The sequence below is a fragment of the Carassius auratus genome, chromosome 49 (genome assembly GCF_003368295.1).
Source record: "Carassius auratus strain Wakin chromosome 49, ASM336829v1, whole genome shotgun sequence".
Classification (NCBI taxonomy): domain Eukaryota; kingdom Metazoa; phylum Chordata; class Actinopteri; order Cypriniformes; family Cyprinidae; genus Carassius; species Carassius auratus.
Genome location: NC_039291.1, coordinates 15056701 through 15082114, shown reverse-complemented (window position 1 = coordinate 15082114; position 25414 = coordinate 15056701). Strand labels below are relative to the sequence as shown.

The window sequence follows — 25414 nt, the reverse complement described above, 5'->3', positions numbered from 1 at the left end:
CAAGCAGTTTTAAGGTATTATAATGAATGCATAGTGTTGTATCGTCTCACGAGTAATCATAACAACTGTTTTAATGCATTATAATATTTACTTATTTGTGGTTATAGCTTTTAAGATGATGATGACCAATAACACACGAACACAATGCATCCCTTATTTACATACGTGACAACATTGTATGGGTTATAATTATGAATTTTTCTTTTATACCAAAAATCATTAGGATATCAAGTAAATATCATGTTCCATGAAGACATTTTCTAAATTTCCTACTGTTAATATATAAATATTTATATAATAAATATATAAATATATTTTTCATTAGTAATAAGCATCGCTAAGAAAACATTTGGAAAACGACTTTCTCATTATTTAGATTTTTATTTATTTTTTTATTTTTTTGCTCCCTCAGATTCCAGATTTTTAAATACTGTCCTCTTGACAAATACATCAATGGAAAGATTTCTTTATTCAGCTTAAATCTCAATTTCGAAAAACTACACTTAAGACGTGGTCTTATAAATCTAATAACAAATAAATCTAATAACAAAACAAACTGTCTTAATGTAATCACACGGAGAAAATACGGTGAATTTTTTTTATGTGGCACTTTGGTAATAACGTGTATAACGGTTCGCATGTATATTAAACAATTGATAAACTTATCCACCCCATAAGTATATCATTAACAAACTTTGATGACATAAATAGGGTATGATTAAAAATTAGTATCCCTCCAAAAACATCTACATTTCTGTCTCTTTTCAAGTGTTTATAGGGGTTATTAAAGACCCTGGACCTCACTAATTGTCAAAGCCTGGCTAAGGCCATGCTCGTAACCGTGCAGAAGCTGCTCCGTGGACACGCAGTCCTCGCTCCCGCACGCACACACGCGCGCGCGCACACACCTCCGCCGCCACATGGTCTCCTCTGTGCAGAGGCAGCAGAACTTGTGCTCGATCTCTGAGCACAGAAGCAGGACACGGTCATGTGTGGTGATGCACCTGTGACTGAAACAACACACGCCGGAGAATTCTCCATTTCTATATACAAGTTTTAATATATGGTTACGGTAAGCATGCATTTATGCTTTATTACTACCAAATGTTCTTGTTTTATTTATGTGTGTGTGTGTGTAAATGCAAAGTTTGTAGTTCTTTTCTGATTTATAATTATATGATGAGAATTGTAATTAATAACCCAATCTATTACATGCACATTTTTGTATACCTTTGAGCTAACTTATTACACTGACTTCAATAAAATAACCGTACCATATTGATCTAAAAAATGTCGGCTGAAGGAAGTATACAACTCGATTATAACAAATATAGTTAATTTGTAATAACATTTAATCTTAAATTTATGTTTCCCTTTTTCCTATACGTATGATTTTCTGTTGTTGTTTTTTTAACATTTAATTTTTTTAAACTTTTATTTACTTATTCTTTCGTTTTCTATAATTACTTATTTTAATTTTAATTATTCAAGCATTTATTTTTGTATTTATTTACTCCCATATGTATTTATTTCCAGATTTATTCGTTTATTTAAAAAAATGGTTTAAAAAAAAAATGGTTTAAAAAAAAATAATATTTTGCCCAAAAAAAAAAAAATATATATATATATATATATATATATATACACACATTGTAAATAAATATATGTAAAGACTAAAAAAACCCCACTAAATATATAAATATATATACATTGTAAATAAATATATGTAAAGACTAAAAAAAAACCACTACATATATAAATATATATATATGAGAGAATAAGTAAATGAAGGTTAAGAATAATAAAAAAAAATACAATACGTCAAGGAAAACGTAATTTTAAAAAAAATCAGGGTTAAATTTTATTAAAAATGAATGTTTTTATCGAGGTCATTTATTTTCTTTATCTACATTTATTCATTTTTTAATTTCTGCAGATTTGGTCCTCCATGAGCTTATTTTCTATAAAAGGTATAAAGTATTTAATGTGTATTTTCAATGTAGTTCACATTAAGAGATCGCTTCAGTTGTGTTCAAACTCATTTTACTAACATGAATGAGAAAATAGTTCATGGAAGAATACTGTGAGTTTAGTTTTCTAATACATGTTTTGTTGTTGTTTACTTCACTGCTGATGTATTTAACACATGTACACTTCGGCAGTGTGAGCACATCTGATTATAGATATATACACAAACACACACATGATATGCAAAAATATACAAAGAATTAAAAATACCAGTACATATTAAATGGTTGGCATTTCTTTAATAAACATTTGCCAAAGGGGAAAAAAAAAACATCTTCATACAAAAGACATTGTTGCTCATCTCCTCGAAATCAGTCTCTTTTAATGAATCAATGTCTGTAGACGAGAGCTGGCGAGAGAAACGGCTTTGATCGTTCACTCGCTCAGCTCAGAAGTGCTAGCCTTGTGACAGAGACCATCATTAATGAATCATTAGAAGAAAAAAATGACTGACCAAAAAAAAAAAGGGAACGAAAAAAAGGAAAGGACTTCCGTTACTGGTCGTGTGTGCAGATACAGCACATTCCTCCGTCACACCTTCACTAGTTTCCACCTACTTTATTCAGTAGTGCAAAACATCATTATAACACTAGTCCGAGACGCTCATAAAAACACTTCCCCGGGCACGGCAAGTGCACACGCAAAGGTACAGTTTTAATTTAAAAGACAGCAGTAGAACCGATTACAAAACTCAATCGCAGGGGAACCGGAAACAGCTCTGGAAACGCAAAAGATGTGTCCCCGCGAGCTGTTCCTCCAGTTCTGCTTGGTGCTGGTTCGGGGAGACGTCAGAAAGGGAGTCCTCTGCCCCGCAGCGCTGCCGTGTTCACATGGGGAACGTACCCGAGCGGGAGCGACTGTGAGGGGGAAGTCCAGGCCTGCGGCGGAGCGGGAACAGGAGGAGGCGGCCCGCTGGGATTGTACTCGAAGCGATGGTCCTGGTCTCCGCTGAACACCATGCTGCTGTGGGCCAGAGGCGGGTGGCCCCCCATCATGTGCCCGAGGTAGCTGTCTGCGTATCCGAACGGAGGCGGCGGCCGGCTGAAGTCCGTCCCGTAGCCGGGTCCCTCCGGAGGTCTGGGAGCGTCTCCTGGGGCTCGCTCCGGCTGGGGCTCGGGGGCCTGTCGGTAGTCCAGGTCTGCGCAGGGGGGCGGCTCTGGAGGTTCTGGGGGTCTCTGGTCCGGTGGGAGGATGGAGAGAGACTCTAGAGGTCTGGAGGACGAGCCGCTGACTTCACACACTGCAGAAACACAAAAAACACGCTGAAATCTCACACTTCCCTGATGAAGAGCCGATGAGAAGCATTCGACTGATTTCACCCATTCACTCAAATGTAATGGTTCGGCACTTTTTAAAAAATGTTTTGTGGTTTTGAATAAAAACGAGCAAACCGTACAATTGGTTACAACGTGTTGATGTTAACAGAAGAAATGATCACAGATTTATAAGACAGCAGAAGAAAGGGTTACAGAAACCAAACACTGAATGCATTTTTGCTTTTGAAAAGTGGAATGAAATAAGTTGGGAGAATAATAAATGTTTTGCACTTTAGTGTTGTGTTTTGAGAGCACCGTTTCATGTACACCTCTGTTTAAAAGTTAGGGATCTGTAAGATATTTAATTTTTTTTTTTTTGCTCATCAAGGCTGCATTTATTTGACCAAAAATACAGAAAAAAACTAATATTGTAAAATATTTCTACCATTTAACATGTTTTCTGTGTGAATCTGTGTTAAAGTGTAATGTATTTCTGTGATGCTCCGCTGTATTTTCAGCATCATTCCTCCAGTCTTCAGTGTCACATGATCTTCAGAAATCAGAATAATATGATGATTTACTGCTCAAGAAACATTTCTGATTATTAGCAATGTTAAACACAGGTGTGCTGCTCAATATTTGTTTCAAGGAGTGTGTTTTTGATGAATAAAAAAAAAAAATTTGAATACATTATTAATCCAAGTAATTTCTAATTCCATAGTGATATCCCTACTCAGATAATATGAGATTCCCGACACAGCCAAGATGTTCAGGATGACGTGTCATTACCTGGAGACACAGGGCTGGGCTCAGGTGGAGCTGCAGGGTTTGAGACGCCCCCCTCGCCCCCCTCGAACCCCATGACCTCTCCCTTGAGGAGCTGAGCGAGGAGCATGGTGACGGCGGTCTGTGTGACCGAGGCCTCTCCTTCGCTCTGGACCGACTGCTGCGGGGCGGGGGGCGAAGGCGGCTTGGGCATGGGTGGGGTGCGGGGCGGCTGGGGGGGTTTGGACACTTTGGGGAGCGGAGGCGGCTCCGGGGGTCTCTCAGACTCCAGCGGTGCGGGGGGCAAGGCCTGCGTCAGCTGCTGAAGCGTCTCCGGGTTCATCGTGGACCCCCCCGGGCCGCTCTTGGACTGCAGGAGGTTCAGAAGCACAGCCAGCTGCTCGGGGGTCAGCTGTGAGGTGGGGGCTTTGGGGTCTAGAAGAAACAGACGAGTGAAGATTGAACGGTTTGATCAATACCAGCTCAACACTAACTACACTAGTGACGTCCTGTTCAAAAGCCGCTTCTCTTTACTGAACGGAGCTGATGTCTGGACGCGCCTGACAGTCAAAAAGAGGCGAGATACCAGTGCATACGATCCTTACACATTCACTTGCATGCTTTAGAGGTCATCACTTGGTGCTTTAATAATAGATCAAATTATTCAGTATGTGTGTGAGTGAATTGCTTTTTTCATTTTTTACGTTTCTTTGAAACACAGAAAAGACGACTACATTAATTAACAAATGATTTTCCTTTAAGGTCAGTTGCAAAAGTCTTGTAGAGTTTCTTATCTTCCTCTAGGTCTATATTCACGGCTTATTCAAAAGAAACAAAGACGACTAAACTTGGATTTTCCCATTGTCCCATTTTTGTGATCACACAGCTGTTGGTAGATTGCTTTGGTCATCGCTGAGCCTTTTTAGATCATGCTTTTATTTGTGCACTGTCAGAACTTTAAACTCCCATCTGTGCATTTATGAGATTGTGCTTTAATGCTAATACGCTGGTCTAGTAAATCTGACTCCTAGTGTTTTCCAATCTGGTCAAATTTTAATCGTGGTGTAGTGTATTCCAGTCTTTACTGACTGCTATGAGACGATGTGATCCTCCACCACGCTGCTACGGTGCTGAGGAGCAGTCGAGGTGTAATGCGGGTGTTCTGGGTAGTTTCTGACCCAGGACAGGAGAGTAACTGGTGTGTGAGGGACATCAGTGTCAGTGCAGGTGTTTTTACCCAGCAGCGCCGCAGCGGCAGCAGCACTCGGACCCTTGTGTGCTCCGGCGGAGGGGAAACCCTGCGGTGTGTTACTGCGGCTGTCGTCCAGACCCAGCTCCTTCCGAGGGGCTTTAGGAGCGCTCAGCTCCTCCGGCATCTGCTTCTGCCGCCGCCGCTTCTTACTCCACAGCTCATGACAGTCCTGCCACAGAGGAAGACTAGAGAGAGAGAGAGAGAGAGAGAGAGAGAGAGAGAGAGAGAGAGAGAGGAGAGAGAGAGAGAGAGAGAGAGAGAGAGGAGAGAGAGAGAGAGAGGAGAGAGAGAGAGAGAGAGAGAGAGAGAGAGAGAGGGCATCAGATCCACACTGAGGGGCAGAGCTCAAACACTGGCATCTGAGAACAAATAAAGCATGCATTAAGCTATGAGAGAGAGAGAAAAAAAGCACAATTTGAAAAAATAAAGTAAAAACACCTTATTTTTAGGTTTAGTTTATTACTGTTTTAAAAGGTTTTCATTTACTTTACAAAATAACAACATTAATTGCTACTATCTCACAGTTCACTTTTTTTCTAGCAGTTCCGGGTTTCTCAAATTACAACTTTTTTCTTCTCTGCAGAGAATTTATTTATTTTTTTTCAAAGGTTTGCAAAGGGCAGAAAAAAAATTCCCAAACTCCCTGGAATACTCCCCCAAATCCTGAAAAGTTTACAAAAAATCCTGGAAGTTTTCCACCTTTTTGCAACCCAATTTTTTTTGTAGTTAATTGCATCTCTCTCTCTTTTTATATTGCAGCTGCAAGCTTACATCTCATAATTCAGACTTTGTTTGCTCAGAACTTTGTATTTATATATTGGCTTTTTTTTTCCTCCCGCCATGGAATAAAAAAATAAAAAAAGTTACAAATAGCGACAGCACACCAATTAAAAGCATAGCTGCTTACAAAAAAAAAAAAAACCTGGTATATTATAATCAAACAGGGTAAAAGCAAGAACAGCAGGATGTCATACTCTGGGGGGGCATCTTGGTGGGGTCCACGTCTTTGAGGAAGTCACTTCTGAGCGCTTGTTCTGCAGTGCAGCGTTTGCTCGGGTCCAGCGCAAGCATGTGGTCGAACAGATCCAGGGCCATCAGAGGAATACTGAAACATTCATGTGATAAAGATATCCCCCTGAAGATAGCACTCACACCCGTCTTTACAGAACATTACACGTCTAAAAGTCATGCTGTAAAGTAATTTACAATTACAGCAGAACTCTAGGATAATTCTAAAATCTGGTAAAAGATTAGGGTTTGAAATATTTGCAGGTTTTATGAAGGTAAATCAAAAGACATTTAATCACTTTAAGACCAAATTTAAGGAATGAATCGAATGGAACACAATCCTCAATTTAGCATCTAAATGCAAATGTATCAGCAACACTTTAAAGTTTGTAAGAAGTGATGCAAATCTGTTGCTTTTACAGTGTTTCTGTCTCTTCTTCCAGTGCAAATGTCTAAAGATTCTTGAAATTAAAGCACATTTACTTGAGAAGCAAAATGACAAAACAGGAAGAGAAAATGATCAAAATGAAGCGAGTCAGAATAAAACGAAGTTCGAAGATTTCATTCCCTACTCCTGTTTTAATCATAAATTCACTTCATTTTGTATCAGTTTCTCAGAAAACAGTACTCCATGTTTAATTTGCATCTAGAAGTAAATGTATCTTAATTTAAGCACGTTTTGATTTTGGAACCGGAAAACACCACACAGACAGATACCAGTGTTTCATCTAACGCCACGATTCAAGACTTTCTGATTCTGGCTGTAATTGTGGAAGGGTGAGTTAAGACACGATGTTCATTTAACCCTTTGTAGTCATGAGCTAGAACGCCCTTAAAACAGACCAGACTGGTTTGATTCATTTCTGGTTACTCACAAAGCAAACTCCTCCCTTAACCTCCGCCGGTACTGTTTCTTTGGTTTGATGGTGTTGAAGTAGGGCAGCTTGATCACGTCAGGCCACACAGCGGGACACGGGCTGCCACAGATTCGGCTGGATCGGACACACACACACACACACACACACACACAGGTCAGCTGAATCTCAGACTGTGAAGGGGAACATCCCGTCTGCATCCCGCTCCTCGTACCTGATGAGCTCCAGCTGCGCCAGCTCCTGGTTGGCCTGAAAGATGGGCTTCTTTGTGAAAAGCTCTCCCAGGATGCACCTGTGTGACAGGGAGGGTGTAAACAGGTGGAGTCTGGAGGGACGCGTGTATTAACAGCTCAGTTTCCTCACTCACCCGCAGCTCCACATGTCGATGGCTGGCGTGTACCGCTCTTCTCCCAACAGCAGCTCGGGCGGACGATACCACAGAGTGATCACTTTATTAGTGTACGGCCGGCTGGGGAACACACACACACACACACGGGACAGTCAGAGTCTGCTCGGTTCACCCGAATCATAACCGCTTGCTGAATCACATGGAGAGACGTACCTCTCTTCAGAGTTATACAGACGAGCCAGTCCGAAATCTGCCAGCTTGATCTGACCCCTGCAGGACAACACACACACACACACATTAGATCTGCTGTAATGTGAAAGTCTAGTCCACAATGATCTGATCTAATGGTGGTCAGTACTCTATTTAACCAACACTTTTCACCACTAGCTTCAGATTCTAAAGGGTTAAAAGAGCCTAGACCACTTTAAGTGGACCAAAAAATATAAGTACCCAGTTGACTTTGCACTCAACCCATTGTGGACTCCAATCCCATTTTGGTCCATTAGGCTGCATTAGGCTAAAAAGTCTTAAATACCCAGATCTGATATGTTTGCATTCACTTTAGACACGACTGGTGTCCCATATCTGTGTTAAAATACATCCCCACCCAGAAGGATTGTCTGCACTGATCGCTTTACTACACTATAATTCACATCAAGTATTTCTATAATTCACAGGGCAGGGGTTGAAAACCAGCTCCTGAATGGACAATTTCTTACCGATCTAAAGTTTCCATCTCAATAAAACGCAAGCAGAAACAGCACACTGGTATTAAAAACACCACTTTTATGGGAACGTGTCACCCTTACATTGGGCGAGCAAGCTCTCTCTCTCTCTATATATATATATATATATATATATATTTTTTTTTTTTTTTTTTTTTTTTAGAAAACGAGCCGTTAAACCACATTTGGAAGCGACTCAAAAAACGTGTGTACCAAATTCTGATCTGTGTCAGATGTTAGCAAAATGCTGATCTGGGTGAGATACAACATTGGTGAGAACAAAAGTTAATACGTCCCTTATACTGTCATCCTAATAAAACGAGAATAAGCAGCTTATCTGCCTCCATCATAATGTTCATTCACATTCAAGCTAATATTCTAAGGCTATAAGGCAGTTAATCTGGTGTGCACTGACTTGTTGTTGAGCAGGATGTTGGAGCACTTGATGTCTCTGTGCAGGAAGTTCTTCTTGTGGCAGTAGTCCAGTCCCTCCAGCAGCTGCCTCATGAAAGACTTGATGTGGCTCTCGTTGAAGTGCACCAGACCGGACTCCAGCAGACCCATCAGATCGTGGTCCATGTACTCAAACACCAGGTAAAACGCCCCTGAGAGCAGAAAACACAGGTATCACACGGCGAGGAGACACTCTGAGCCAAAGGATGGGTCAGTCCCAAGCGATACCTTTGTCGTTCTTGAAGTCTAAGGCGTCCTCCTTGTCAGTGACGATCTCCTTCATGTTGATGATGCTCTTGTGGGTTGAGCTGCCGCAGGATCTTGATCTCTCTGATGGCTGTGATGGGAAAGCCCTCCTTCTCGTTGTCCAAACGCACCTTCTTGAGGGCCACCAACTCGGCTGAATACACAAAACCAGAAAGACAGATGAGCTACATTAAGAGACTAAAGGTCTGAGAATGCATTACCGATCAAATTAAAGCACATGAGCACGGACTTCAATATTACTGTTAGGGTATATACAGAAGTTTGAGAACATCTCACCGGTGTCTTTGTCCTTGGCTTTGTACACCTGTCCATAAGTGCCTTCTCCAGTGATCCCAATGATCTCAAACTTGTCCACGCACCGCTTTCCCCAATCGATCTCCGTCTCCTTGATCTCTCCGAAGCGTGGGCCACATATTCTGCAGAACAGACGCAGGTGAGGTTTAATGCTGCTAACCTGGGGTGCGTTTCCCAAAACCATAGTTGCTAACCTGTTAGGAACTTAGTTGGTTGGCAATGGGAAATTGCATTGCAACCAACAAAGTTGCTAACTTAACTATGGTCTAGGGAAACGCACCCCTGAGTCTCGGGAGGAGTGTTTGACTACATACTTGGGTCTCTTCCGTGGGGTGGGCGTCTTTTTGTCATCGGGCGGGCTGTGGGGCGAACCAGGGGCGATGCCCAGAAGCTCTGGAGGAAGAGGGAGGTCTGCAAGGAGCTGACGGGCTTTCCTTTCGGGTTTCTTCTTCCCTGAGGTTGCTGAAGACTCCTTCAAGACACTGTCATAGGAGGAAAAAAAAAGGAGGCTTTCAGTGGATACATTAAAAACAAAGCACTATCCAACACAGTGTGGATCCAAGGCTGTAAAAAGTCTTAAAGTCTCAATCCAACCCCCCAAACAAATCAGAGCAGAAAGTCTTAAAGTCATGGCGCTACATGATGTATGCACTGCAAAGAAAGGTAACCTAATATCCTCCACAGTATTTTTGTCTTGTTTTGCGGCACAAACATCAAAATACATTTACCGGAGATGGAAAATGAACACATGAAGTCTTGTTTTCTGAGAAATTGTTGAGTTTGCCAATCTGCCAATGAGGAATGAAAAACATGTTTTCCTTTGAATGAAGCTATTCTTTTGAGCTCACTGGCAAATATTTGTTCTTTTAATCATACTCACATTGATAAATTCCTCATAATTCCTTAAGTCTTTAGACATTAACGCTGGACAAACAAGACAGAAATACTGAGAAAAGACAGTGCTTTTTGCAGTCTATTCAGACTGTAGAGTAGACGTTCTTTTCATATTCTAGCTGAGCTTTAATAAGTAATGGAGATCTGCTGGAAGTTGTATTTTCAAACGGTTGTTAATAACTCATTTATACATTAGCAATTACAGATTATACTGATGTACTGTGTTCCCTTCAATTCGGCCACTGTACTTTCTTCACTTAAATGGGTCTTTAAAAATTGAGAACCTGCAAAAACCTTGGGGAACTTATAAAGCAATGAAGTGAAATACTCGAGATGCTCTGTTTTCAGAGATCAGTGTTGGAGACGCACCTGTCGCTTCCGTCCAGATGATCCAGATGGTTGTCTGTCAGAGGAAGAGAAGCTACAGCTGGAGCAGATGCTTTCTCTCGCTCCTTGTCTTTCAGCTGCACGGTCGGTCCTCCCTTCTTCTTCTCCTCCTTCACCTTGGCTTCTCTGCTGGACTGAGAGGCGTCTGAGCTCCTCTTGACGGGTCGCTCCACAGGAGACTGCGGCTGACTGGACACCGGGGTTCTGGGGCCCTTCTCGGCCCCCGGCGGAGGCGGTGATGGGGGTCTGGTCTTCTTGGTGTGGTTGGTGACAGGGCTGGGCTGAGGAGCGCTGGAGGAGGATGAGGAGCCCTTGGTTGGGGTGGAGGTGTTGCTGGAGTTTTTGACGCGGGCGGCTTCGGCGGCCTTGACTCTCTTCTGCTTGCTGAGTTCGGCGGCCAGGCTGCTCTTCAGGGTCAGGGAGCTGGGGGACAGACTGGACGGCCGACTCTGGGACCGTGAGTGTCTGTGACGGCTGTGCGAGCGAGAGTGACGCGTCGACTGGTACGGGCTCCTGCTGCGCGACTTTCCCGTCCGCCTGAAAGCAACAGCACAATGAATTAATGATGATCTGCACGATCTGTTTTCCATGGAAGACGGAATTAGAAATTATATTAGACCTTCTAGCCTTATCTTTTGCATACAAAGAAAACAGAGACCATCAAGCTCCAAAAAATGTCAAAAGCACCATAAAAAGCCACAAGAAGTCAGTTAATGACATATTTAAACTATATTACAAAGAAGCCTTCTGAAGTCATGCGATAGCTTCGTGTCAGTCATTTCTGAGCAAACACGGAGGAACGATATCATTGGAGTAACTTTCCTAATGTGTTTTTTCGCATCTGATGAACGAAAACCATTAACTGTAGAGTCGCACGATTCTAGAAAAACTGAGGATCACGATTAAATAATGAATAAATAAAAATAGAGAATGATTCTGAATAGACAAGTAAACAAAATAACATTTACTTAATTGCTGCAGTCTATTAAAAAACATCCAATTAATTTGAATGATCTTTTCTTGGTCTCCAGTTGAATGAAAAACTCAATGACTCAGTAAATCAGTGTTTTTGAACGATGAGTGAATGATTTAACGGGTCACTAATAAAGGCTTTGCTTGTTTCTTTACAGGATTAATCAGGGGGTGCTTCTCAATTCTTATTTGTGGATCCTCATTTCCTTTCCTTGCTTCCTTTCTTCACGTCTGAGCTCCACTCCTTCAGGATTCAAGGGAAGTGAGGAAAACACCAGAGGAAGGAGGAGTTGAATCAAATGAAATGATAAATCCTTGAGTGATATATCCTTTATAATCTCTTGAGGTGAATGATTCAATGTGATCTCATTAAGGCTTCGCTTGTTTCATTATTGGATGAAGCAACGTTTTTTAATTTACTTTTGATTTACTCTATTCTGATCACTACAATGGACATCAGTGTTTATATCCGAACTATAACATTTATATAACTATAACGTTTATCCCAGAACTTCGGTCATAGTTTGAATGTTTGCTGTGATTGTACTTCTCAATGGTTTAATCGAAATGGGGAAATCACTGTCATTTAGGAATAAGATCTCGTGGGTGTTTGAATCGAGATCACAATCTTTTAACGATTACTCACGCAGCTTTAATTGGCAACCAATCAGAATCAACCTGGCTTCAACATTTAAGGCAGCAAACAATATAAATGCAGCGCACCTTTATGCATCACGTTCACATATGTACAAATTCAAACTTAATGAGGTTTGAATGTGTGAAATTTATTTTTGACAGATCAGTGGAGGGAATGATTTCTATCTTGAATAGTGAAATTAAAAGTCGCACACACAGAGAGAGGTTAGCAAAATATCAAGAATCCCCGCAAATTGTCAAGGCCCTGTGCATCAAGCAAACGGCTCACCGTGTCTGAACTGACATTGCTCATTTCTATAAAGCTGTGTTGGCGGATATTGAGAAATCTCTTTGAGAATGACTGATATCTGGATGTCGTTTTGAAAACCCCTTCGGTCTGTTCCCCACTCACATCTCTTTTATGGCTTAAGATGTCTAACAATATAGTCAACGAGTCTTACTGACTAATTTTATGAATCAAATTTTACTATATTTGGAGCTTGAAAGCATGTGGTTACTGTAAGTTCACAGTGCAGAAAATAGCATTTCGAGTCTTCCAGCAGAAAGTCATACACTACCATTTAACATGTCTGAAGCCAGCCCGATGTTTTAATTAAGAGTTATATTAAGCAAGGATGCATTAAACTGACAAGTGACATAAGTGACACTCTAAAATGCTTACCGTGAAAAACGCTTAACATGGCTTAATGTACTAATACAGTGATATTAACAGACCAAACTCACTGAACATCATACTAATAAAGTATAAAAAAATAATCAGATGATCCCTGAATATGAATGCAACTCGTTTAATAACACGTTAAGCCTTTTCCTACCATAGAAAACCGTTATAAGAAAACGCTTAATGTGGCTCAATGTACTAAGACAGCGATTTTTAAAAACCAAACTTACTAAAAATTATACTAATACAGTATACTATGTACAAAAAAAAAAAGTTGAGCCCTGATTATGAATGCAAGTCGTTTAATAACACGTTAATAAAGCTAAAGATAAAGGCTTAACGTGTTATTAAATGCGTTGAATTCATATTCGGGGATCATCTGAATTTTTGTAGATAGTATACTTTATTAATATGATGTTTAGGGAGTTTGGTCTGTTAATATCACTGTATTAGTACATTAAACCACGTTAAGCGTTTTTCACGTTAAGCATTTTAGAATGTCCTGATGACCTCAAATTAGATGTATTGCCGCGTCACAGGAACCTCTTTGCCACAAATTTTGCATATCGGCTCATCTACATCCGCTGCCTCGCCCTTTTCATTGGGTTGAAAGCCGAAATGTTCCCAAACTGGCGACGTGACATTAGGTTTTGGGACAAGATCGAGCGCCTCCCATCGTTTCAGCCGGCTTATTCAAAACAAACGAAGCACGCTACAAAGGATCGCGAGAAAATTACAGTCGTAACCATATTGTATCATTAATTAAACATTGAATGCACAGTGACAAATTAAAAAAACAAAAAGGCCACAGCCTCATTAAAAATAAATGAATAAATAAACTGAACACTGCGGTTTCTGCGGTTGCTATCTTTCCTCTGCGGTTTGCTTGTCAATAGAGCGATATTACAATATTGCGGTTATCGCGACAGCCCTAAAGTGACAAAAGAAATGTATAAAGGTTTATATTACATTTAATCGTTTAACAGACTCTTATCCAAAGCGACTTACAAATGAGGACAATGGAAGTAATCAAAAAAAAAAAAAGAGCAATAATATACAAGTACTATAAGTCTCAGTATAGCTTAAACACAGTACACGTAGCAAGGGCTATAATACATAAGAAAACAGATAGAACAGAAAAAGAATAAAGCAAGCTAGTGTTCGAGGTCTTTTTAAGAATAGAATTAGAATAGTTAGTGCTAAATTTAGAGGGTCAGATAAAGATGGAAGAAACGTGTCGGATGGTCGGAAGATCGTATGTCCACGCACACGGTACGAGTGAGTTTATCTGAGAATCGTATGGACGAGATGATTTACGACACGATTTTACAACCCGCGAATTCCAGAAACAATTGCACCGTGCACGCACAGAAGGATCACTGTATGACATTAAAGTATTGCAAGCGCGATAGAGAGCACACACGTCCAATGCATTCGAATCGCTCTCGCTGTACTTTGATGTTATACAGGTGATCATTCTGTGCAGCGCTGTTTCAAGTCGAACGTGCCTACCGTATTTTTCGGAAGTCGCATTCATTCAGAACCAAGAACCAAGAGAAAACATCACCATCTACAGCCGCGAGAGGGCGCTCTATGCTGCTCAGTGTAGACTACAGGAGAACTGAGCAGCATCTCTGGCATCATCGAGCGTCCTCTCACAGCTGTAGACGGTAATGCTTTCTCTTGGTTCATGTCAAATTAATTTTGATAAGTCGCAGCTGACTATAAGTCGCAGGACCAGCCAAACTATGAAAAAAGTGCGACTTATAGTCCGGAAAATACGGTAATATAACTGCTCTCCCTCTCTCAATCATATAAAATATTGATACAAGCCGTGACTGTTTCCTACACGTACAGGTTATTTTTCAGCAATAGGAAACCGGGACGTTTGGTTACCCTGTGTGTGTGTGTGTGCTTGTATATGGTTTATGAATATCTGAAATGGGTATTACAATGTAAACATGGTTCGTGAGGACAATTCCTGTGCCCTCGTAAACCAAATGGCTTTAAAAAATACTATACGGTGTTTAATATAAATTAATCATGCATTTTCAGTGATTGATAGAGGTAGTGTATGGGGATATACAGTATAGAATACCGTTACGTTTATGGAGAGTCCCTGTAAACTACATATGCGTGTGTGAGAGAGCGAGAGAGAGAGAGAGAGAGAGAGAGAGAGAGAGAGAGCGAGAGCGAGAGAGAACTAAAAGGCATTGGAACACGATGCTAGAAACATCATACAGTGCTCGCTGTTCCTGTCAGACTTCAGCGAGTTTATCCTCCTGGTCAATAGTCAACATTCGCTGTGGCGCTGCCGTCTCAGTCTTTCTTCTTCTGTGGTTTTCCTAGTTTGTGATTGGTCAATTTCAGATAAATCAACAAATCGGCTCGTTTAACCGCACACGTCACGAATTCAAACCGACAGCTCACAAACTTTTTAGACATGTTTAAAAATGATCGGGAGGTCGGGAAGTGCTCGTAAGCCACTCTGCTCGTAATTCATCGCAAATGATACGAGCCGAGATCATACGAGCATACGCGATTTCCACACGACTGAAAAAAATTGCATGCGAACTCGTACGACAGCAAAAATCGCAACGTATACGCCCGCCTTAAGGAAACTAAACTCTGAATGGTAGTGTGTAGGACTAGATGGTTATGACAAAACATAACAGTTAATTAATCTCTCTAAATTATAACTATTACTAAAGGTCGACCGATGTATCTGTTTTGCAGATTAATCGGCACCGATAGTTGATGGCTGGAACAATCGGTTATTGGCAAAAATCCATGCCGACAGTTTTCCGGGTTACATCCATTGCTGGAGCGGCTGAAAAGGCTGTTTTCATTATACAGTGTGAGAGCGGCTTCTAGCGGCTGAAATCACTGACAGCATGTGCTGTGCGTTTAGACATGATGCTGAACACTGAACACAGCGAGAAACTTCAGACCCAGATTTAAAGGCAGCTGACAGAAAATCCTGCCGTACCTCAGAGTGTAATTTACATAGTTTTCCATTAAAATTACATTATATTCGCCCCGAATCGTTGTTAATGTACATAATGAATTGCATATTGAGCATTTTCATCTAAACGTTTGTTTTTCTGTGGCTCTAATAAAGTCTGTATTCTTCATTTATAACACTATAATATAGATCCCTCTTTCCGTTTGCTGCGTTTTTTTAACACTGAACTTCAAACTTATATTTGCCTCATTGTTCCTTCTTGAAGTCAACTTGTGTCCGTTTGTTGAATAAAAAAACTGTTTTAGACCACTGCTGGAGTTTAACGCGACGCGTCCGGAGTGTGTGTGATACCGGTGAGTTCTCCTAGACTCAGCTGCTCTTTTATTATAATTGTAGGGCCCTATGTTTTCCGCGATGCAGAAAACGTGGATGGAATTGTGGAATACATTCATAAAAACTGAATTCACAGTTTAACGCGTGTGACAGTCACAGTGATTTCAGCGTCTGCGGTCTTACTAAATGAGGACGAAAACACATGAAGAACATCTCCAAAACTGCTCTGAGATCACTTCATGAGCATCTGACCGTTTGATTTTAACAAAAACATCATATCACATGCACAGAATTGTAAAGATATACATGGCAACTCGTCAAAATAAAAGTCCGGTTTTGAAGTATTTTTGAGTAGAATTTACATAGCCTATATAAATGACACAAGATTTCTTCCATGTTTTAATTAATAGTAAATCCCCTTAGTTTGCCAAAAAAAAAAAAAAAAAAAAAGTTTGCTTAATTTTCAGTAATTATAAGACAAATAAAAGTTGTTGCATGCCTTAATTTGATAACAAAAATGTAAATACAATTTTTGAAGGAAAAAAATCATTAGGCTTCTTTAAGAGAAAAGAAAAATACGTTGCTTTATGCGTTCAAATAATTAGACATGCTAAAACATAATTTGTTTACAAAGGACATTTCATAGGGCTCTAATCATGTAATACGTGAAATGTGAAAATAGTATAAGTTTCATGGTTTTAAATTATTCGATTAAATTATTACTGTGGTCCAACCTAGCTATCGGTAAAATATCGGTCGACCTCTAACGATTACGACAATTTACTTTTGAATGATGTTAATACTTTCTTTGAAGCAACTGCATGCCATATTTTTAGATGAAAATAAGCTAAAAACACTAACTGAAAAACTTGTATTGCTTTTCTTTAGTATTAAGCCTTAAGTTTCTTCTTTAAATAAAAAAAGTAAACATTTAAATGGTATTATAATTTAACTGAAATTGAAACAATGTTAAAACCTTTAAGATAACGTAGAAAGAAAAACACATCCTAAGCACGCAGAACAACTTAAGTGGACTTTAAGCGATTACTTGCCACTTTGAACGATTATGCAATTGTAACATCCGTAATTATAAATCACAATTAGAAGCTAAATTAATTGTGCAGCCCTAGTAGTGCAAGTGTTTGATCATCATAAACCTCAAACAGAAATATAATTTTTGGCTTGACTATTTGTTCAGCGAAGAATAAAAGACTGCTACAATCATCAGCTTCCCTCCAACATCTCTCAAGACAGAAAACAGACATTTAACTCTAATCCAAGACAGTATTAAAATACAGAGATCAGATAAACTTTGGTTTCCTGTACTTATGAAACCACTTACCAAGGCTTTTACCTTGTTACAATGCAAACTGCATTTAAGTGATCTGAGAGTCCTTAATCAATAAATGGAAAGATAAATGCTGAAACTAACTTATATTGTTACCAAACAAGCATTTGAAAAGGAATAGCAAATATGTGGCCTTCATCATAAACGAAACAGCAGTTTAATGCGCAAACACTTTTAGAACTTACTACTAACAAAAGCAATGGAAATAATCCCCAGTTTATGACCACTGTCTCTGCTATTTGCTTGTGCAATCATCTGACAGCAAAGCGGATGGAGCCACATCATGACTGAATCAGCCAATGAAAATTCAGGTAATTTGCTTCTCAAACTGAGATTACACTTATCTGGTTTATAATTACAACCATCATTACGCGTATTAAAACAACTGACGAAGCCCTTTATGAAACTGACTCGGTTCTGAACACAGGAGGAGGAAAGAGACGCTCATGTTGTAAAGTCCAGGCTTCAGAGCGTCATTAAGCTTGACTTCTGTTATAAAGCCTGCGATTCACGTGATCTCTACCAACACGTGTGTGCCTCGCTCTTCACACAGAGTGGAAAGAGTTAACAGTGGGTGCAAAGACTGCAAAGGTCAAATGAATCGAATCAAAAGGTCTTCTACACTTTTGTGCTGATTATAACTAAATAGTAAACAAATAAAGGTTGTACGGTCTTCAAAAATGCCAGTGATGTCTACAGCAGTCGGAAAATAACAGCACGGTCTGACATTTCCATTGATTGTGAAGTTCTGTCATTTTAAACTTGACTGATTTGGATAAAAATAAAAAGTGTATAAATTTTAATATGAAAGAACTGTGGTATTCTGTACAGAATGTGAGACTGGAGCTACACCTTTTGTAGGTCTGGGTTATTAAAAAAAACCTGTGCAAATTATACAAAAAAAAAATAAATATATATACAAAAATGAATTTGCATCTGACAGAGAAAAGCAACAAACACAAGCTGTTATAAAAGTACAATAATATCCTTTTCATAGTTTCAGCCAATTAATACAGCAATGTAACTAGTTTCTACCAAAATACCATATTTATTACAGTTTGTTAAGTTACTATAATAATAACAATAATAACAACAACATTAATAATAATAATAATAAACAATATTAATAAAAGGATCTTTGTTTAACAGTGTAGGTAGATTTATTTCTTTTTAATGTTTTGATTAAAGTAGTGGGAGAAATTATGATTACCCTGGTAAGGATTTGTAATATAAACTATTATACAAAGAGATAGAAAAAAATACAAACGCAACTCATAAAATAGAAGTCACTTAGACAATAAATATAATCTGTGTTACAGTAATCAATAGTAAGATTAGTTTACACTGATTAGCTGAAAAATCATTAAATATAATATTTATTGAAACAATTACGTTTTTTTTTAATTGCTCATACAGTCCACTAAACATCAAGCATGCTTTATATGCATCATTTATGCTAATGTTTAAAGTAAATAACTATTAACCATATCAGTTAGATACTCGATTCACTCCAATTCGTCGATTCTCGACTCGTTTCGATGATCGAAAGAGTCGGTTCTGTTCAAATTCGACATATTTCGGTCAAACACTCGATTCATTTCAACTCATCGATTCTCGTCAACTGAATTGACCGCTCGGGTTGATTCTTTCACAGAATTTATGTGAACCGACTCAAATCGAATCGAGTCACATGTCGTACTCCTCCCAATATTATCATCAATTATACACCATTTACAAATCCAGTATAGTAGCTAACTAACACACAGTAAGCCTCTCTCCTCCTCGAGCGCTTTAGACGCCCGTGTCTCACCTGTTGTCGGGACTGGGGCTCCGGGAGCGCCGGCGCTGGTACGGGCTGCCGGTGACCTCGCCCTGCTCGTAGGGACTGTGTCGGCCGTAGCTCGGGGACCGGCGCCAGCGGGGGCTGGACGGGGAGCGCTTCCTCTTGCTGCTCGAGTACGAGCTCGGAGACTTCGACACGGTATAGGCGCCGTGCAGCTCTGAATCGCGCCCGTAGTAGGTCGAGCTCGGTGACGGCCTCCTGGGGCTCCTCCTGGAGATGAACGGGAAGTTTGTGTTAGGAGACTCCTGGTATCCGTAGGAGTAGGGCGCCCCGTAGGGACTCTCCGCTGCTCGGAGGCTCGGGCTGCTCCTCCAGTAGGACCGGAGCTCCTCCCGGTCGTCCCGGTAAGCCTGCGGAGGCTCTCTATAGGCAGAAGGAGGGTCCTTCTCGGATTTGGACTTGCTTTTGTGTCTCTTCGACTCCTTTTTGTCGGCTTGGGTCGCGGACGAAGGCTTTCTTCCGTTGCTGTCGTGATTCCTCACGCCGCTGCGGGACTTGAGCGCGGGGCTGGACCGGTTCCTCGTCGTCTCCTCCTCCGCCCCGCCGGTCCCGTCCCTCCTCCGTGAGTCCCGGAGCTCGGCTCCGCTCAGCCGGTCCACGGACAGCGTGTCGGTTCTGGGCGACGGGCTCCCGGAGAAGCGCTCGGACTGCGAGCTCACGTCGTCGTACTCCACTAAAGTCCGAACATCCCCGTCGTAAAGCGCCTCGTGCTGTGGCCACAACTGCTGCTGCTTCTCCCGGTGTTTGTGCTTCTTTCTCCGGGAAGAGGAGGACGAGGACCGCTGCTTCTCCCGGTGCCTCTCTCGGCGGCTCTTGCTCCGTCTCTCCCTCTGATTAACGCTACTCTGCGGCGGCGGGCTTCTCCCCCGGCCCTCGCGGGACACGAGCTCCGTGTTCGGCATTTAATATCGCACTTTTATCGCTCGCGTTTCAGTCCCCGGCGAACAAAGCCAAACATTGAAAGCCTCTTCAAGCCCTCTTCTAGCACAGATAACCGTCTGTGTGTTCACACAGCGACCGATCCCGACCGGATCACACCGAATACACCGCATCTAACCATCCAGCGCACATAGATCGGGAAAAATCCTTAAAAGGCGTCGGAGAAGTCAATAAAAGCCTCGAGTTGTGATCCAGCTCCACGCATCTGATGAAGAGCTTGTGTTAGCAGCTGTGCTAATCTAGTAGATCCGCCTCACAACCGCCTTTAAATCCGCCTCCATGGCTCGGATAGCGCTGTCCTCCCGGTGACGAGGTAAAAACGGCGAGGTGAGCTTTCCAAAGGGAAGATACCATCGAAAACGTTACTTAAATCCCAACATACTTGTGCGGGTCTGAAACTTCTCGCCCTCTCACACCGACTCACTAACAAGGAAGTAGAGCGCATGGCAGCTCATCGCGGAGTTCAGCTCGGCAGATTCCACACTCCACAGAAAATCAGAAATTACGTTTAGTCCACAGAGGTAGACTTACGTGTCATTTTATATCTAAAAATAATCTTAATTAAAATACTAACATGGTTATGGGGCTAAATTAAAGCTTTAATCATTCTAAGTACAAAAACAAAAGTAGCGAATCGTGCGCACTCCTGCCGCCAATAGGCCTTTGCTCCGAGGCCTTCAATCAGAGTAGATTTGCTCGAGCTGTGGCACTTACTAACTCCTAAACCTTGCTCACATATGCCGCTGGCAGCAGAGGGCGCCAACATGCGTCTCCTTTTGGACATGTCAGACTTCTGATGTCCATGCAACAGTTTAGAAACGAAGGTGCAGTCATCTCGGTTCAAAGTAGGAGGCGGTGGTGGATCTCGTTCATTGCATGTTTGTTTTTTCTCATCAATAGGAACAAATTCTAGGAAAACTAGTGCTTTTCTTCAAACCTTATCTGCAGACTGACCTTTGGCTGATCTGCTGCTGCATAAAAGGGTAAATGTATTGAAGTAAAACCTGAAAAGTTACTCAACATTTGCTGATTGGGAAAAAAATGTGCCGCTCATTATGCAATAAAGTGATTTTTTTATTATAAAAAAAAGAAAAAAAAGACAAAGTTTAACATATCAAGATCAGTAAATAAGTCGATACACAACTACAGAATATGAATTTAATGAGGATTAATAATAGTTAATAATTAACTAAACATCACACCCAGGTTAATAATTAGAATGGAGGAAATAACACTTACAGAGAAAACATGCTTTCTAACAAGTGACAGACCATAATAAAAATAAAACAAAAAGAAAACAAATCTAAAATTAAAACTTTAAAGACATAAATCAAATAACATTTCATCATTTGGTTTACATTTATAATTAATTAAAATTCTTTTATTTAGAGAAATTACATTATATTTTTGGCAATAATGACTAATGCCTTATTACTGCACATTTACAGAAGTAAAACTAACTGTAACAAACTGTCTTTCATATTTCACTGGACCAAAAATTATTATAACAAGAGCACTAATAATGCTGTCATTTCTTATTTATTCAAATTGTTTAATTTAGACAATTTCTTTCTAACAGGCAGTTGTATGATTGTGTGTTTCAGCCTTTTACTGACAATAACACTAAAGCAAACTGACCCATAAACTGTGAACAAAGCACAAATCATGTTTTAATTGTCAATTTTTTCAGATTAGTTTCTGATGCTTCCAAATATCACCTTTGAAAATGCCCTTTTTTGCCAGGATTTAAAGAAAAAGGTGAACTTAAATGCAGTTTATACTTTTAGGTTCAATTATAAAACAAACATTGAAATACTACAGAGAACTGAAATTAAGCTAAATATTCAGGATTTTTAACAGAACAACCTTCCCTTTAAAATGTATGGACGATTTCAGCATGCACAGCCCATGCTACACACACACACAAAGGACAAAGCTTTTGTAAGCAGATACAGCAGCTGTGTTTGCTACTAAAACCCACGGCCACAGTGATACACAGTGATACACATGTGCAGTGATACACAGTGATACACGTGTACAGTGATACACAGTGATACACATGTACAGTGATACACAGTGATACACATTTACAGTGATACACAGTGATACACATGTGCAGTGATACACAGTGATACACGTGTACAGTGATACACAGTGATACACATGTACAGTGATACACATTTACAGTGATACACAGTGATACACATGTGCAGTGATACACAGTGATACACATTTACAGTGATACACAGTGATACACATTTACAGTGATACACAGTGATACACATGTACAGTGATACACAGTGATACACATTTACAGTGATACACAGTGATACACATTTACAGTGATACACAGTGATACACATTTACAGTGATATACAGTGATACACATGTACAGTGATACACAGTGATACACATTTATAGTGATATACAGTGATACACATGTACAGTGATACACAGTGATACAGTGATACACATGTACAGTGATACACAGTGATACACATGTACAGTGATACACAGTGATACACATTTACAGTGATACACAGTGATACACATTTACAGTGATACACAGTGATACACATGTACAGTGATACACAGTGATACACATTTACAGTGATATACAGTGATACACACGTACAGTGATACACAGTGATACACATGTACAGTGATACACAGTGATACACATTTACAGTGATACACAGTGATACACATGTACAGTGATACACATGTACAGTGATACACATTTACAGTGATATACAGTGATACACATGTACAGTGATATACAGTGATACACATGTACAGTGATACACAGTGATACACATGTACAGTGATACACAGTGATACACATGTACAGTGATATACAGTGATACACATGTACAGTGATATACAGTGATACACATGTACAGTGATACACAGTGATACACATGTACAGTGATACACAGTGATACACATGTACAGTGATACACAGTGATACACATGTACAGTGATATACAGTGATACACATGTACAGTGATATACAGTGATACACATGTACAGTGATACACATGTACAGTGATACACATTTACAGTGATATACAGTGATACACATGTACAGTGATATACAGTGATACACATGTACAGTGATATACAGTGATACACATGTACAGTGATACACGTGTACAGTGATACACAATGATACACATGTACAGTGATATACAGTGATACACATGTACAGTGATATACAGTGATACACATTTACAGTGATATACAGTGATACACATGTACAGTGATACACGTGTACAGTGATACACAATGATACACATGTACAGTGATATACAGTGATACACATGTACAGTGATATACAGTGATACACATGTACAGTGATACACAGTGACACACAGTGATATACTCGCATACATGATGCAGCACTGGCCTTTGCTGTGACATCCTTCAGTCATATTAACCAGAACCAGAAGTTGGTTCCCCATCACAGTTAGTAATTTTTGTTTCACGTTCATGCTGTAGATGTGATCATCATTGTGCTGTGACAAATGAAAGAACTGATAATGTCATGCTGAATCTACCATCATTGTTTTGGAAATGTTGCAATTAAAATGTTCTTTCTTTTTTAGTTACTAGAAGAACTTTGAAAGTAATTGCTAAAACACGCTTTCACTTCCATTTCACGAGAACAGCTGCTTATGATGAACTAGATATCTGACATATATAATCATTTACTGTCTAGAATACAATACTACAGAAGCTTGTTTAAGCCACATCAAAAGTAATATTAAAAATAATAACAATGGTAATTTGAATGTTTTTTTTTTTTCATTTTTGAAAAATATAAATGAGGAATTTCAAGAAATAATTGAGATAAATTCGTAATTCTGACGTATTTTCCCCTCACATTTTCTCCACCTCAGAAATAATTATAAAATTATACGTTTATATCTCTCACTTCAGTTTTTCTCAGATTTGGGAGATATAAACTTTTTTTATATAATTATTTCTGAGGTGGAGAAATTGTGAGAAAATTATGATGTTTTAAGTTAAAACAAGTTTATGTTTTATTTGGAAATATGTGTGTGTGTGTGTGTGTGTGTGTGTCAGAAATAGGCATACCTACAATTCAGAGGTATAATGTGAATAAAAGTTAGTACTGAATATAAATAACATTCCTGTGAATAGAGCACATTTAAATTAGAAAAAAAAAAGTTTATTTTAAGCTTCCACATCAACAATACATATATAAAAAAGCAGAATGAAAAAAAAAAAATTCACTTGATCGATAGGCTATACATTAAAATGACAAAGCATTTCTCTGGTTAAGACTTGAACTGTAGAGCAGGAGCGCAAAAGCCATCCAAATCCATGTTTTGGATTTTCACATCACATATGAAAAGCATCAGATTGTCATCGTACTCATTGTGTCTTCATTCAATAGCAAGGATGCACATCTCATTCTTAAACATGCTGCGACGTCCACCGAGAGCCTCGGTCTTGTTCTTCTAGCTCCCTTTGATTCTGAAATGGCCAAACACTAAACAGTGTGCATCTCAGTGAGCATGGGTGAGTGTCACATTCATGATGGACATCAAGGCATCAGGAAGTCCAGAGACCAGAGGAACTTCCCCTTCGCCCAACTGCTTCTGACAAGATGCTTGTGATTAAAGAAACCTGTAACTACTGTAGGTACTGGAGTAAAACAGATCTCATCGCTTCTTAGTGTACTGAACTTTCTACAATTACTAATTGCTTAGCCACAGACCAACACATTTTTGTTTTATAACAATAAAGCTTGTCCTTGTTTTTTTTTTTTTTTTTTGCTCTAATATTTTCAATAAGTCAATAAAGAATTATGTAAATTAAGTAGATGAAGTCATCCAGCATTAAAGTAATAACACTCACACGCTCATTTTAGCTTTAAGAGACACTGCTAAAGAAGACTTTTTTTACACTGGTATTAACATCCTTTTTAGGCGATCCAAACATTAATTTTTAGTAAGATTTAAGATTTTTTTTTTTAAAGAAATTAATACTTTTGTTCATCAAGGATGCAGTAAAGTGATCAAAAGTAACAATAAAGACCTTTATAATGTTACAAAAGATTTTTACTTTTGAACTTTCCATTCATCTGTTGAACCTGAAAAATAAAATGTATCAG

At 39.6% G+C, this 25414-nt stretch overlaps 1 protein-coding gene across 1 annotated transcript; it reads right to left on the bottom strand.

The window, feature by feature from the left end:
- Window positions 1–2026: 2026 nt before the first annotated feature.
- LOC113066330 (cyclin-dependent kinase 13) lies at window positions 2027–20807 on the bottom strand. The gene is given in 15 exon segments (XM_074559878.1): window positions 2027–3268; window positions 4074–4484; window positions 5287–5490; window positions 6279–6406; window positions 7185–7301; window positions 7399–7476; window positions 7552–7653; window positions 7747–7803; window positions 8674–8863; window positions 8940–9012; window positions 9014–9111; window positions 9255–9394; window positions 9587–9754; window positions 10536–11090; window positions 19300–20807. Coding segments are annotated over 15 exon segments (3708 nt in total). The 5' UTR covers window positions 20235–20807; the 3' UTR covers window positions 2027–2816.
- Between the last annotated feature and the right edge of the window lie 4607 nt (window positions 20808–25414).